The following is a 14,398-nucleotide window of genomic DNA, read 5'->3' on the forward strand; positions in this document are numbered from 1 at the left end:
CCTCGGACTAAAATATCTTAAACTGTGTGTGAAGATGAACGGAGGTCTTCCGGGTGTGGAACGACATTAGGGTGAGGAGTTAATGAAAGAAATTTCCTTATTGGGTGAACTAACCATAGACAGTAAAAGACAGAGCATTCCCATAGTCTTCAACGGCGGAAAGTGAGGTCAGTTAGGAGCACTCACTTCCTGATGGCTGAGCGAACTGCGCAGGCTCAGACTGAGCTTGACGACGTTTCTTTATAAATAAACAATGGACAAATGGAGTCTTTAAACGCCTCAGATGTAAAGTTATTCACTGTCAAAGTGACTCAAAAATGAATGGGAGTCAATGGGATGCTAACAGCAGGTGATGGCTTGGTTAGCAATGGCCTAGGGGTGGAACGCTTTCTGAGTGCAAGATTACCCCCTTGGTTAATAACCCTTTAAGTCCTGGGGCCTCTACAGTGGACATGAATGCACTTTAAAAAATGCCGGGTTAAAAAAAACCCCCAAAAACAAGTTGGGTTGAAATTGGAAAAATTGGTTATTTTTAAGCAAATATTTAACCCAAACGATGGGTTAAAACAACCCAATCACTGGGTTTGTCCATTTTTAACCCAACTTGAGTTGTTTTAACCTGGCATTTTTTAGAGTATGAAATCAATGCTCTGTTTTGTAACAGAAAGTCATATTTTGATTACAAACCCCATCATATTTTCCTGAGATGTTTGTATATATATTTTTAAATGGTCAGATCTAAATAATGATTAAATATTACTAACATGATCATATTTCCAAAAGAGTGATGCACTCTAAAAAAAAATGCTGGGTTAAAAACAACCCAAGTTGTCAATTTTCAACCCAACTTTAATTCAGTCATTTTTAATGACCAAGAAGATGTTGTCTTGGGGTGAAACCTCCAAACATTGGACATGTGGTATCTCTGAAGCCCTGAATGTGCTCTTTACAGGACACCCAGCCTTAAAACTGTGACGTGTGTGTGCTGTCAGAGAAACTCGCTACAAAATAATGTCCTCATACAAGGACAGCGGCACCAGGAGGTTAAAATATATTATCTAAACATTTGACATTAAACTCATTACAAGTTCTTTTTCAATCATTTTTTTGTATAATTAAAAAAAAACATTTAAAAAAAAAAGTAAAATATAGTTTGTTCTTGTTTTCTTTTGGGTTTTGTGTGTGAAATGTGACGCATGTCAACAGGTTTTGTGAGATCTCTACTAGCGTCTGCGTTCACTGGGACAGAACTGTGTCGTGGTTTGCCTTCAAAAGCATTTGGAGAGCACAGATAAGGCCGCACAGTTTCACTTCAGGCTTTTTTTTTCTTTCTTTTTTTGGCACGTCATCTGCTAAGGTGTAAACATGCTCATTAGATAAAGCAAGGGAGTGAGAAAGGGAAGGAAACCGTATGAGAGCGAGCAGCACATTTGGGTGGTTTTGTCGTGAATGATCGTCTTTAATATGCCGGCTGATTCACTCCCTGTGTGGGAGGCCTGAAGGTCTTAATAGCTGGACTCTGGATAAGACAGAAAGAGGGAGGTTCCCAGAAGAGTTCCCAGAAGATTACAGCACAACCCTAATGTTTTCCCAACACGCTCACTGAGGCTTGTCGGCTCATTTGCTATCCTCGTTTTGTGACTACTGAGATAATAACATGGTCTTAGCTGTGTGTGTGTGTTGTTGGTGTTCAGTCTGAGTCGCGCTCCACTTAAGGGCTCTTCAGAAGTGAAGCACACTGTGGTGTTTACCTGACAGAAACCAGATCCCATGAATTCTCTTCCTAACGGCTCCGCTGCTGCTCTGGCTGTATTTCTAGTTCCACCGGCCCTGGGGATCACAGCTGCCACTGGGGCTCCACTGGGTGGGGCGTGTGTGTGTGTGTGTGTGTGTGTGTGTGTGTGTGAGAGAGAGAGAGAGAGAGAGAGAGAGAGAGAGAGAGAGAGAGAGAGAGAGAGAGAGAGAGAGAGAGAGAGAGAGAGAGAGAGAGAGAGAGAGAGAGAGAGAGAGAGAGAGAGAGAGAGAGAGAGAGTCTGTGTTTGTGTGTGAGACTCTGTGTGTCTGTGTATGTGTGTGAGAGTCTGTGTATGTGTGTGAGAGTCTGTGTATGTGTGTGAGAGTCTGTGTATGTGTGTGAGAGTCTGTGTATGTGTGAGAGTCTGTGTATGTGTGTGAGAGTCTGTGTGTCTGTACGTGTGTGTGAGTCTGTGTGTCTGTACGTGTGTGAGAGTCTGTGTGTCTGTACGTGTGTGAGAGTCTGTGTGTCTGTACGTGTGTGAGAGTCTGTGTGTCTGTACGTGTGTGAGAGTCTGTGTGTCTGTACGTGTGTGAGAGTCTGTGTGTCCGTGTGTGTGTGTGAGAGTCTGTGTGTCCGTGTGTGTGTGTGAGAGTCTGTGTGTACGTGTACGTGTGTGAGAGTCTGTGTGTACGTGTACGTGTGTGAGAGTCTGTGTGTGTGTGTGAGAGTCTGTGTGTCCGTGTATGTGTGTGAGAGTCTGTGTGTACGTGTACGTGTGTGAGAGTCTGTGTGTCTGTAGGTGTGTGAGAGTCTGTGTGTCCGTGTATGTGTGTGAGAGTCTGTGTGTCTGTGTATGTGTGTGAGAGTCTGTGTGTCTGTGTGTGTGTGTGAGAGTCTGTACGTGTGTGAGAGTCTGTGTGTCTGTAGGTGTGTGAGAGTCTGTGTGTCTGTGTGTGTGTGTGAGAGTCTGTGTGTCCGAGTCTGTGTGTCCATGTATGTGTGTGAGAGTCTGTGTTTCTGTGTGTGTGTGTGAGAGTCTGTACGTGTGTGAGAGTCTGTGTGTCTGTACGTGTGTGAGAGTCTGTGTGTCTGTACGTGTGTGAGAGTCTGCGTGTCTGTACGTGTGAGAGAGTCTGCGTGTCTGTACGTGTGTGAGAGTCTGCGCGTCTGTACGTGTGTGAGAGTCTGTGTCCGTGTATGTGTGTGAGAGTCTGTGTGTCTGTACGTGTGTGAGAGTCTGCGTGTCTGTACGTGTGTGAGAGTCTGCGTGTCTGTACGTGTGTGAGAGTCTGCGTGTCTGTACGTGTGTGAGAGTCTGCGTGTCTGTACGTGTGTGAGAGTCTGCGTGTCTGTACGTGTGTGAGAGTCTGTGTCCGTGTATGTGTGTGAGAGTCTGTACGTGTGTGAGAGTCTGTGTCCGTGTATGTGTGTGAGAGTCTGTACGTGTGTGAGAGTCTGTGTGTCTGTACGTGTGTGAGAGTCTGCGTGTCTGTACGTGTGTGAGAGTCTGTGTCCGTGTATGTGTGTGAGAGTCTGTGTGTCTGTACGTGTGTGAGAGTCTGCGTGTCTGTACGTGTGTGAGAGTCTGTGTCCGTGTGTGTGTGAGAGAGTCTGTACGTGTGTGAGAGTCTGTGTGTCTGTACGTGTGTGAGAGTCTGTGTGTCTGTACGTGTGTGAGAGTCTGTGTGTCTGTACGTGTGTGAGAGTCTGCGCGTCTGTACGTGTGTGAGAGTCTGCGCGTCTGTACGTGTGTGAGAGTCTGTGTCCGTGTATGTGTGTGAGAGTCTGTGTGTCTGTACGTGTGTGAGTCTGCGTGTCTGTACGTGTGTGAGAGTCTGTGTGTCTGTACGTGTGTGAGAGTCTGTGTGTCTGTATGTGTGTGAGAGTCTGTGTGTCTGTACGTGTGTGAGAGTCTGCGTGTCTGTACGTGTGTGAGAGTCTGTGTCCGTGTATGTGTGTGAGAGTCTGTGTGTCTGTACGTGTGTGAGAGTCTGCGTGTCTGTACGTGTGTGAGAGTCTGTACGTGTGTGAGAGTCTGTGTGTCTGTACGTGTGTGAGAGTCTGTGTCCGTGTATGTGTGTGAGAGTCTGTGTGTCTGTACGTGTGTGAGAGTCTGTGTGTCTGTATGTGTGTGAGAGTCTGTGTGTCTGTACGTGTGTGAGAGTCTGTGTGTCTGTATGTGTGTGAGAGTCTGTGTGTCTGTATGTGTGTGAGAGTCTGTGTGTCTGTACGTGTGTGAGAGTCTGTGTGTCTGTATGTGTGTGAGAGTCTGTGTGTCTGTACGTGTGTGAGAGTCTGCGTGTCTGTACATGTGTGAGAGTCTGTGTATGTGTGTGAGAGTATGTGTGTCTGTACGTGTCTGAGAGTCTGTGTCTGTACGTGTGTGAGAGTCTGTGTGTCTGTACGTGTGTGAGAGTCTGTGTGTCTGTACGTGTGTGAGAGTCTGCGCATCTGTACGTGTGTGAGAGTCTGCGCGTTTGTCTGTGTGTGAGAGTCTGTGTGTGAGAGTCTGTGTGTCTGTACGTGTGTGAGAGTCTGCGCGTTTGTCTGTGTGTGAGAGTCTGTGTGTCTGTACGTGTGTGAGAGTCTGCGCCATCTGTACGTGTGTGAGAGTCTGCGCGTTTGTCTGTGTGTGAGAGTCTGTGTTTCTGAGTATGTGTGAGTTTGTGTCTGTGCATGTGTGTGAGAGTGAGAGTCTGTGTGTGTGTGAGAATCTGTGTGTATGTGTGTGTGTGTGTGAGAGTCTGTGCCGTGTGAGAGTAGCTGTCTGTGTCTGTGTCTGTGTCTGTGTGTGTGTGTGTGTGTGTGTGTGTGTGTGTGTGTGTGTGTGTGTGTGTGTGTGTGTGTGCGTGCACAGTCATGACCAGCTATGAGCAGCACAGAGACTCGAGCTGTGAAGTCAGCAGTAAAGGCTGCTCAGTGCCTCACTAAAACACACTTTGAGGCAAACTGACATGCTATTAAAGCCACATGAGTTAAATGTAGACAGTAGAACAATAAACCGGATTTGTGATCCGTCGAGAAGATAAAAGCATTAACTCAACATTGGTCAGTCATGTCAGAGTTTCTATAAAGTCATTTCCAAGCGGTTATTCTTTCTTTTTAATTCAGTTTTTTTGTATAGCACTTTTCACAACACAGACATTGTTTCAAAGCAGCTTAACAGAAAAGCATGTTTCATGTTACAATCAGGAAGTATTTCGCTATAGCTTAAGGATAGCCTACTTCTTATTATAGCTCAAGGATGACATAAGATCTCATCAAGGCTGAATTTATGGAGGTTTTTAAGAGTGACATGACGTTTAAAATGGAAAATATAAACTATATGAAAAAAATGAAATGTGGAAAAGGATTTCTCTTCCATATAAACTAATTAATCACACTTTTTTTCTGTAATTAATCACAATTAATTGCACCTAATATTACAAATCTTGATATATATTTTTGTTGTTCTTATTGTTTTTGACCCATGTAATCTTTTCTTTACATATTTTGATAAATAAGGTTATGAAGCCAACATTTTACATGCCAGTGAAATGAATGTATTCCAAATGATGGTTTAAATAAACACAACAGAACGAAGATGCAAATAAAACAATCAGTCAGGGGTTTGCCTGGGTCAGAAATGGTCATCCACACACACACACACACACACACACACACACACGCATACACGCACACACCAACAGTAAAAGTGCCTACCCGCCTGATCTGTGAGCCCAATACTGACAATGAATGTATTTTTTTTGTTTTGTTGTTGCTCATCTAATTTTGATATCTCATTATGTATGATGTCTTGATGTTTGTTTATTTAGTTCCTCGTTTTTACACATTTGCATGGTTTACTGATTCATTATTTTGGCAGCAATCATTAAAAAGTAGCATTAAAAATTTAATAAATAGTCTAATTCTCTACCATATACAATTTAGTAAAAATATAGGCTATCAACAACTTGCGTTGTTCTGCTTTCACCTTATTCCAGTCTAAACTAATATTTTGGGTAATTTACTACACATTATCAATATAAATACTCAAAATAAATACAGGAAAATACTGTGGATTATTAAGACTAATTCTTACTAACCCGTCTTGTTTAATGGGGTAATCACGCTTGCGTTCTCATGTCAGAGTTGTTGTGAGTAAATCATTACACACCGATTCGTGAGTTCAGTGTTGGACAGATCAGTTCATTCAAATGAATCGGTTCAAATGAGTCATTAGTTCGCGAATCGGACAAAAGCAGATGTGTGAACCCAGACTCTTAAAACAACGCAAAAGATCGATCACAGAAAACACTTCATAAGGATATTTTTGCATGTATTTGAAAATATGGTTTATGTCAGCTGCGTGTGCAAAACGTATGTCAAAAGAGGTGCGTTTTTTTGATCACAATTCGCGTCCAGCATTAATTTAGGGAAAATATTGTGTGAACGCGCCACGTGTAGCATGGAGTCAGTCTTCCGACCTTTTACCATTGGGTCAGTTCAGTTGATTTTGATTGATATGTGCGAGTGAAGACAGAGAGTGCGCGCGGGCTCTGCTCGTTCTCCGTCACTCAGTTAACCTGTGCCAGTCATGTGCATTAGTCATCCACATCAATTATAAATCACAATAACTCATCAAATAAGGCTTTGGTGGGACAAACAAATGTAGGAAAAACCCTGAGGGCTTTAAGATTTTCAGGTTTGTCTAACAGTGTTCAGGTAAACAATACTACAGAAATTAAAGTAATCAAATGTAAAATAACAGTGCATATACTGTATAAATTATCATGTATATTAATCAGTGTTAAAGCTATAAAAAGTTATTCAGTGATGAGAAGTGAGTTTTTTCTAGTTTTATTTCGTTCTTTGAGAATTAAAGGTCCCATATTGTGGATTTTTATTTTATACACACACACACACACACACACACACACACACACACACACACACACACACACACACACACACACACACACACACACACACACACTCAGGTTGCAGGTCTGCTGACAGAGAGTGTGCCTGTTCGGATTAAAACCGCTTCAGCGAGCTCAATTACAGTAATGCCGCATTTTATTCTCAGTAACGGTAACGGGGGAGACGGTAATTCGTTTGATTACTCATTACTGAAAAGTGAACGCCGCTTGTAATGCCATTTATCTATAACGCCTTTATTCAATAAATCAATCCACTTTATTTATATAGCGCTTTTACAAGTATGATTGTTTTAAAGCAGCTTCACAGTGTTAAACAGGACAATATTGCAACAAAATTTGATTTGGCTAGTTTATATAATTAAATATGTCCTCATTAATTAATTTGATTTAGTTGATTAACTTTGATCATAATTATAGTGTCTCCAAAGGCGACAGTGATTTATATTCCCATCACTGTTCTTTAGTGACATTATTGATGTTGTGATATAAAAGTAAAGCTTTGCCGGCTGCTCCCATAAACCGAACCCAGCTCGCCGATGGACACACTCTTGCTCTCGCTGATCCGGGAGAAGTGCCCATACAAGCAATTCTCCCTATTTTGACCTCATACAGAGGTCAATACTCGAAAAACAAACTTGTTCAAATCCGAATGAAATAGCACCCTCCACCGCTTTAAAATATGTCCAAGAGTTAGTCTGTTATTGTAGGTACATCGATTTTTACATTTTTAATGCCCCTAAAATTGACAGTGAGCAAAAAGTGTGTGAATTGTTTTGGCAAACGCGTAAATACTGCCTCTCTTCTTCTGTGTGACAAGCGAGTGTCAGAAGCGTAAAGTGGCGCAGCACCACCTTGTGTGCCGGAAACTACTGAATTTGCACATTCACTCAGCAGTCAGCATGAATGATGAATGATAGGACTTGTATGGCCAATAAATAAATTACACTCATTCATAAACTTGTGTCTGTATTTTAATCTCTCTTTTCTTTTCAGGTCACTATGATAGATAAAAGTGCAGCCGAGAGAGCTTGTAAAGATCCCAACCCTATTATTGATGGACGTAAAGCTAATGTCAACCTAGCGTACCTCGGGGCCAAACCACGCAGCCCACTGACAGGTAATAAGCCTTAAACTTGTTCAAAGTAGGGTACTTATCTTTTAAGTCTTCTAGTTAACTATTGTTCTGTCACTTTGAAAAGCGAAATGTGTGTAATTTATGTACCATAGAAATGCTAAAATAACGTCTGTTTTCAAACTGGTTTTCCTCTCCCTCTCTGCCATTGGTCTGTCAAACAGATAAGTCTGCCCCAAACTCACACCATTGGCACAGAGAGTGTTGCCATGTTGGGCTGGTCAGGATATTTAAATGAACATTTTGAAAGTGATTTATTCTCTTCTGCTGTATAAGAAATGATACACTTCCCCTTTCAGAAATGATTTCTAAAGTGGTTTGAAGTTCTTCTGCCCTTATTTGGTAAAGCAGTTGTTGCCAGTTTCTCTGTAATGACTCGTATTGGTAAAACTGGTGTATGTTTTAATCAAATCATGCCCTCAGTATCATAATAGTTTGTTCTCTGCTCAAATATACTACTCACACACAAGCAGATTCACCTTTACTTTATCAGGTTGTTTGACGGTTTAAGACTGTCAAGAATGTTTTGCTAATCCTACATTTGCATCTATGCATTTGTGTGAACGTGTTGGCAGAAAGTGATATATGTTCACTCAGCATGTCTGTCTGTGCGTTCAACCTCTGTGTGTGTGTGTGTGTGTTGTGGCTAATATGTCAGGAAAGAGGAAGGGTATTGTCAAGAGTGCACCTGTCCTAACACACCATATTCACACAGGAACAGAGGATATTTTGGCCTCTTCTCATCCAAACGTGTCTGATAGGCAGTCCTGTATCGCTCTGTCTCTCGCTCTCTTCTCTGCTGGTTTCCATTGACTAATATGTTACTCTGGGAAACATATTGTTCATGCACCTTTTTTTTGTATAAAGGTCAATGAATGATAATTCTTTTATTATTTCAAGTTACATATTTGCATATAATATTTATATTTTATTTAGTTTCAGGTTTGCTTCTATGAAAGGATTTTTTTTTTTAAATTGTTTAAAGGTCCCATGGCATGACATTTTTATTTTGAGGTTTTCAAAATTAATATGAGTTCCCCTAGCCTGAATGTTGTCCCCAAGTGGCTATAAATGTTGATCGGTGTAATCGAGTTCAGGCTGTCTTTCTCTGCCTTTGAGAAAATGAGAGCTCAGACGAACTGATCCTGAATTCTCCTGTTATGACGTAGGGATGGCTCGATACCACAATTTTGGCTTCGGTACGGTACCACAATCTAATACCGAAGTACCGATATTAAATCGATACCACACGGTCTGATATTAGCGCAGGGTATATTGCACAAGAATAAGTACAATTATACAAGTTTTGAGTTTATAAAGTGGAAAATCACCACAAATGTTTATTAGTAAATTAATCAGCAAAGCTTATCACATCAAATCAGTCATTTGAAAACTTTCTTGTGAGAAATAATTGCAGCAAAAATCTCTTAAAATTAGCAAATTGCTTCTGGGTTCAAAAGAAATCGCACTACACTAAAGCTATCTGCATAATCCGATTCAACATTTCACGCTCGTCTCGGGATGGAGAACGGAAATCATTTGAACATGCAAGTGATTATATAGCATTTCGTAATAAGTTACACGAGATATGAGCTCATAACAACGACACACACACTCGTGTAACGTAGAGCTCGCACATTACAAAAAAAATTCCTTAAACAGTCAAATACACAGAATTATGTACAAATGTCCGTCTTTAGTAAATATTCACATAAACACAGTCGGTTGTGTCTAACGTGAATGTAAATAGTGCAATAGTACGCGTGCAAATATAATGAGATCTAAATGTCATTGGTTGAAACAAAAGCTGGAGATTGTGATATTCGATCTTATGTTAGGCTGTGTGTGTGCGTTGATCAGTGTAAAAAGAAAATAAATGTCTAAATGAGATGGTTTGATTCACTAACCTGTCGTTCTCTTTAGAAGTCTTAAAGTCAGGATAGTGACAGATGCTTCTTGGCTAGGTTTGATGGTTCTTCATCAGTTTTATAAGCAAAGTATTTACAAATTCCACTTCTGAGATTCAACTGCTTTATCCATTTTGTCCGTCTATGTTGTTGTCACATTTGCCGGTTGTTTCGGGTCAGTTTGGGTAGCGCGCTGCCATCTAGCGGTGAACTTCGGAACAGCAGCATATACCGAAATGTGCAAAATCATGATATCGTACCGTTTGAAATAAAATATATACCGGTATTTTTCCAGTACCGGTATACCGCGCATCCCTATTATGACGTCATACCAGCAAAGGTTTCCTCCCCTTCTTCTGCTTTGCCCGCCCAGAGAATTAGTAGAGAATGGAGTCAGTTTATCAGTCGCCTCATCACAGGCTTTACCACACGGATTCGACAGCACCGCCACAAACAGTAAGTAGCAGTGTTCATTAATGCCTGATCTGGGATCAGTGAGTTCTGATGTGTAGCTAATCATTCAAGTTCACACAGACTTTCTTTCTAGATTAAAACTGTCCGTCCCGCCGCTGGCCGTCTCGATGCATCAGTGAATCAAGCCAGTGACTAAAACCATCAACTTCATGTCATTTCTGTAAGCAGCATGAAACTAATGTTATTTAAAACAGAGAAATAACGTTACAAAGTTCACTCGTGTTTATTCAGAGCTCTCAGATACAAACAAAATAAACTCGCGCTCTCAAAAACTCGGTACAATAACACTTCCTCAGCAATCTTTCTCAGCTCTCCGTCTGGCAGTGCTGCTCGTGCCTCCCTAAGCCACGCCCCCTTAGCACATAATCTCATTTCAAATGCAAAGATGTCAGCCAATCACAGCAGTGGGTGTTTTCACTGAAGACTCGTAGCAGACACGCCCCTTAAAACAGAGCATTCAAGCCAGAGGGCTAGTATCAGTACAGAAAAAATGCCTTTTATTTTCCTTTAAGTACACCCCAGGAAACATCATAAAATAATTGTAAAAAATCCATGCCATGGGACCTTTAAGTTTTATTTAACACTCATGTTGAGTATACCAATTTTTTTTCATATTATTAAAAAACATTATTTTTTTAAAATAAACTATTGGGATGCTATTACACATCTTCTGAAGGATTACAGAATCTCCTGATCCAAAAACAAGTGAAGAAGATGCAGAGACGAGTGATCGAAGTACTACTTCCACACACAAGTTAACGCTATCAGCATCAGACATTAAACGTGTATAAATCAAAACTGCTTCATGTTACTGAATGAAACGTTCAGATATGCATACAAAAAAATTATAATCTGGGGGCTATGAAAGTTTTGTGAAAATAATATAAAATGCTGGTGCTGGCTGGCAACTTAAAAAAAAAATGCTGGCAGGGATAGAGTTCATAAGAGAGGTGCATTCAAGCCATGCTCTGTATGGATTGCATTTTTTATGTAGTTTATGTATTTTTCAATAACCAGTCCAGACAGCAAAAAAAAAAAATGGTTAAGTCATTCACCCATGTTTAATGGACATAATTTAGAGATTTTTTTCTTAGAGATATAAAAACACAAGTTGAATCATAAGCTTTGTGTAAAAGGTAAAGTGTGTGTGTGTGTGTGTGTGTGTGTGTGTGTGTGTGTGTGTGTGGAATGGGCATCCAGGCGAGAGATGTTTCTGATCTGTGTCTGGGCAGATGCACCGTTACGCTGGAGAACAGACAGCCTGGAGTTTTTCACATGAGTGACTTCAAGAGCTTACAGACAGGAAGAGCGGAAAAATAGAACGGAAAAAAACAGAAGTGCATATTGGGTGAATGGAGAGAAAGAGTGCCAATTAAAGCCTAAAGACTGTGCGTTTGTGCAGGACGCAGAATTATAAAAGTGCATCATGAATGTCAAATACAGGGCAAGTAGAAAATGCAAAAATGGAGGACTCGAAGGACAAATGTCCAGAGATGATAGTGAAACAATTATAGATTTTGTCATCTGTTTCATTGAATTTCTGCGATTTAACAAAACATAAAGCTTAATTCACTGCCAAGATGTCTAGTGTTCTGGGCTCAATGTTAAATGAAGCTCTTTCGACAGCAGAGACAGCAAAAAACACATATATAGTACTGGACTGACACGGGCAAGACATTTCAGAGGGTTTAAAAGCACAAATGTGCAACTTGTATTTGTGTTATAGTACTTATTAATGGTCAACCAATATGTATTTTTTCAGGGCCAATGCTGATATCAGGCCAGGGTGGCCAATGGCTGATGTAAATGATATCATGTCATTTAATTAAAGATAGTAAATAACACATACTGCACTAAAATTTAATATACAATTTAATTCTATGTGGTCATGGCAGATTTTGAAGTGATTTTATCACACTAGTTTCATGTTAACACATAATAATTAGGTCTTGTGGCTGTATTTTCCAAATAGTGTGTATTTTAACATGCCTGTCAATGTCTTGTCCCATAAACTCCCATTATAAGTGCTTTACTGTAGAGTCCTGCAACGGGTCAGGTACCCGCATAAAAGTTGCTAAAACGGGTGGATTGTGACATTTATAAATAATTTGAACAATGATTAAATGGGTTTTTTTTTAATTGGAATGATTTTAGCGTGTGTGATTTTATCGCGGGTCAGGTCGGGTAATGGGCCAAATATTAACGGGTCTGGTTAGGTGGGGATTTAATTTTTATTTTTTCACGGGTTGGATCTGGTGCTAAACCTTGCGGGTATGGATGGGGGCGGGTCTCCAAAAATGGACCCGTGCAGGACTCCGCTTTTACTGTACAAACAATATTTGTTAATTTTTACAAACTGAAGAATGAGGTGAAAGTATTTTCTGTGGTAATCGACAGGATGCCATTGAAAGAGCTTAACTTCAAGTCATGTTGACTTTATTTATATAGCACTTTTTACAATGCCGATTGTTTCAAAGCAGCTTCACAATGTTAACAGGAAGATTTGGCAGAATTTGATTTGGCTGTACAGCCGCTCTGGAGAAAATGGTGACGTTATCAGCTTATTTTAAATTTATCATGTAGTGTCAATGCGGGCAGATCAGTAATCTAGTTGAATATTTAGTGTCCCCAACTGAGCAAGCCAAAAGCCAAAGGCAACGTCGGCAAAGAACCAAAACTCCTTCAGAGCCAGAATGGAGAAATAAACCTTGGGAGAAACCAGGCTCAGTCGGGGTGCCAGTTCTCATCTGGCCAATGAACAAACAGTGTATGATTATTATTCTGGCAACCTTACAGGTCAGAAATCATATTAGATCAACAGATATTCGTAAGATTATTGGAAAGATTGGAGTCGTCACTCCGGAGACGGGTTTATTGAGGATGTCATGTCGATGCGGCATTTACAGGGGAGTTTAATTGAGACGCTCTCTGCAGACACTCCAGGAATGCATTGGTCATATCCAGACAGAGGTCCACCATCCGATCCGGACACGGCCCAGATCCGGCCGACTGCTGTAAACATCAGGATAAACAGAGAAACTAACATTAGTGTAGATGCCGCTCTTCTTATGATGTAACGAGTACATCAGGTGTTACGGGAAGTGTTCCCGGTTCGGCTGACCTAGTTAATGTGGAATCTGGATCATTACGGTAAAGTCCGTGACACACCAAGCTGACACACAAGAGCGAATGTCGACCAAAGCCGGTTGTTTTGTCTCATGTCGGCTGCGTCTCAACTGAAAAGCGTGCTTGAGCACACCAAAAGGACTACAGGCGACTGCCAGCTGCATGTCCATTCTCCATCTGTGTGTAAGTAAAAAACTGTCTAGCAGGTATCAATAGTCTATATTCGCCATTCAAAAAGGAAAATCAAAACTAGGACTGCAGATAGACAACTCTTAAACAAAGCTCAAACAAATGATTTTCTTCATCCCAGCCGGCTCATATTTATGCTCAATATTTAAATGCTTCAGTAAGATGACTTATAACAGCCGTCTTGACTTCTTTGCTCGCTTTTATCACTTTTGTTTGTATTCTTGTACACTGACTTATTCGCTAAACTGAACAGCCAATTAGAGTTCACTCTCTCACGACATCGCAACGGCGATTCAACATCGATTCAATCGGAAAAAATACCCCCGACAATGTCCAGCTAGTGCCGATGGTGAGGTACACAGCGCAAAAAACCGGGCCGGCAAAGTTCGGCCAACTCTCAACAACAGCTCGACGTTGGCCAACCGTCAGCTTGGTGTGTCAGGGCCGTAAAGGAATAGTTCTCACGGAAAAGAAAATAATTTACTCACCTTTCCAAACTTTGTATGCTGTTTATCAGTGAAACACGAAAAGGGGATTCAGTTCTTTTCTGTCCAACACATCAAGATGTTTGGTCTGGAAACTCACCATTGACAGCTCAATCCGAGGGGCGGATAAACGGTTGTCTTTCAAACTCGCTCTGCACGCGATAGGATAGCGCTACACCAACCAGAGCAACGAAGGTGAAGCAGAGCTCGCTGATAGATTAAACATTCGCCGTATCCGCTCGGCAAAACTCTGAACACATCTTCCCTTTTTAAGAATGACTTCAGTGCCGCTCTTTGTTCTTTTCTCAGAGAAAAGCTTAACTCCAAGTCTTCCAGAGTCGTGGTCAAAGCTGATTCGAAAGACCGCCGTTCGCCAGTTTCTGTGTTTACTAGAAGCACGCAAACGCAACTCGGCCGTCGTCATT

The 14,398-nt window shown here is 41.1% G+C and overlaps 1 protein-coding gene across 1 annotated transcript in view; it reads left to right on the forward strand.

Moving 5' to 3' along the window:
- The window catches only part of rbm38 (RNA binding motif protein 38), a 35,048-nt gene that overhangs the window by 2,940 nt on the left and 17,710 nt on the right, over positions 1 to 14,398 (forward strand). Inside the window, exon 2 of the mRNA XM_067446915.1 lies at positions 7,654 to 7,777. Coding sequence (XP_067303016.1) covers positions 7,654 to 7,777 — 124 coding nt within the window. The remainder of the gene's footprint in view (positions 1 to 7,653; positions 7,778 to 14,398) is intronic.

This window comes from Pseudorasbora parva, chromosome 6 (assembly GCF_024679245.1).
Source record: "Pseudorasbora parva isolate DD20220531a chromosome 6, ASM2467924v1, whole genome shotgun sequence".
Taxonomy (NCBI): domain Eukaryota; kingdom Metazoa; phylum Chordata; class Actinopteri; order Cypriniformes; family Gobionidae; genus Pseudorasbora; species Pseudorasbora parva.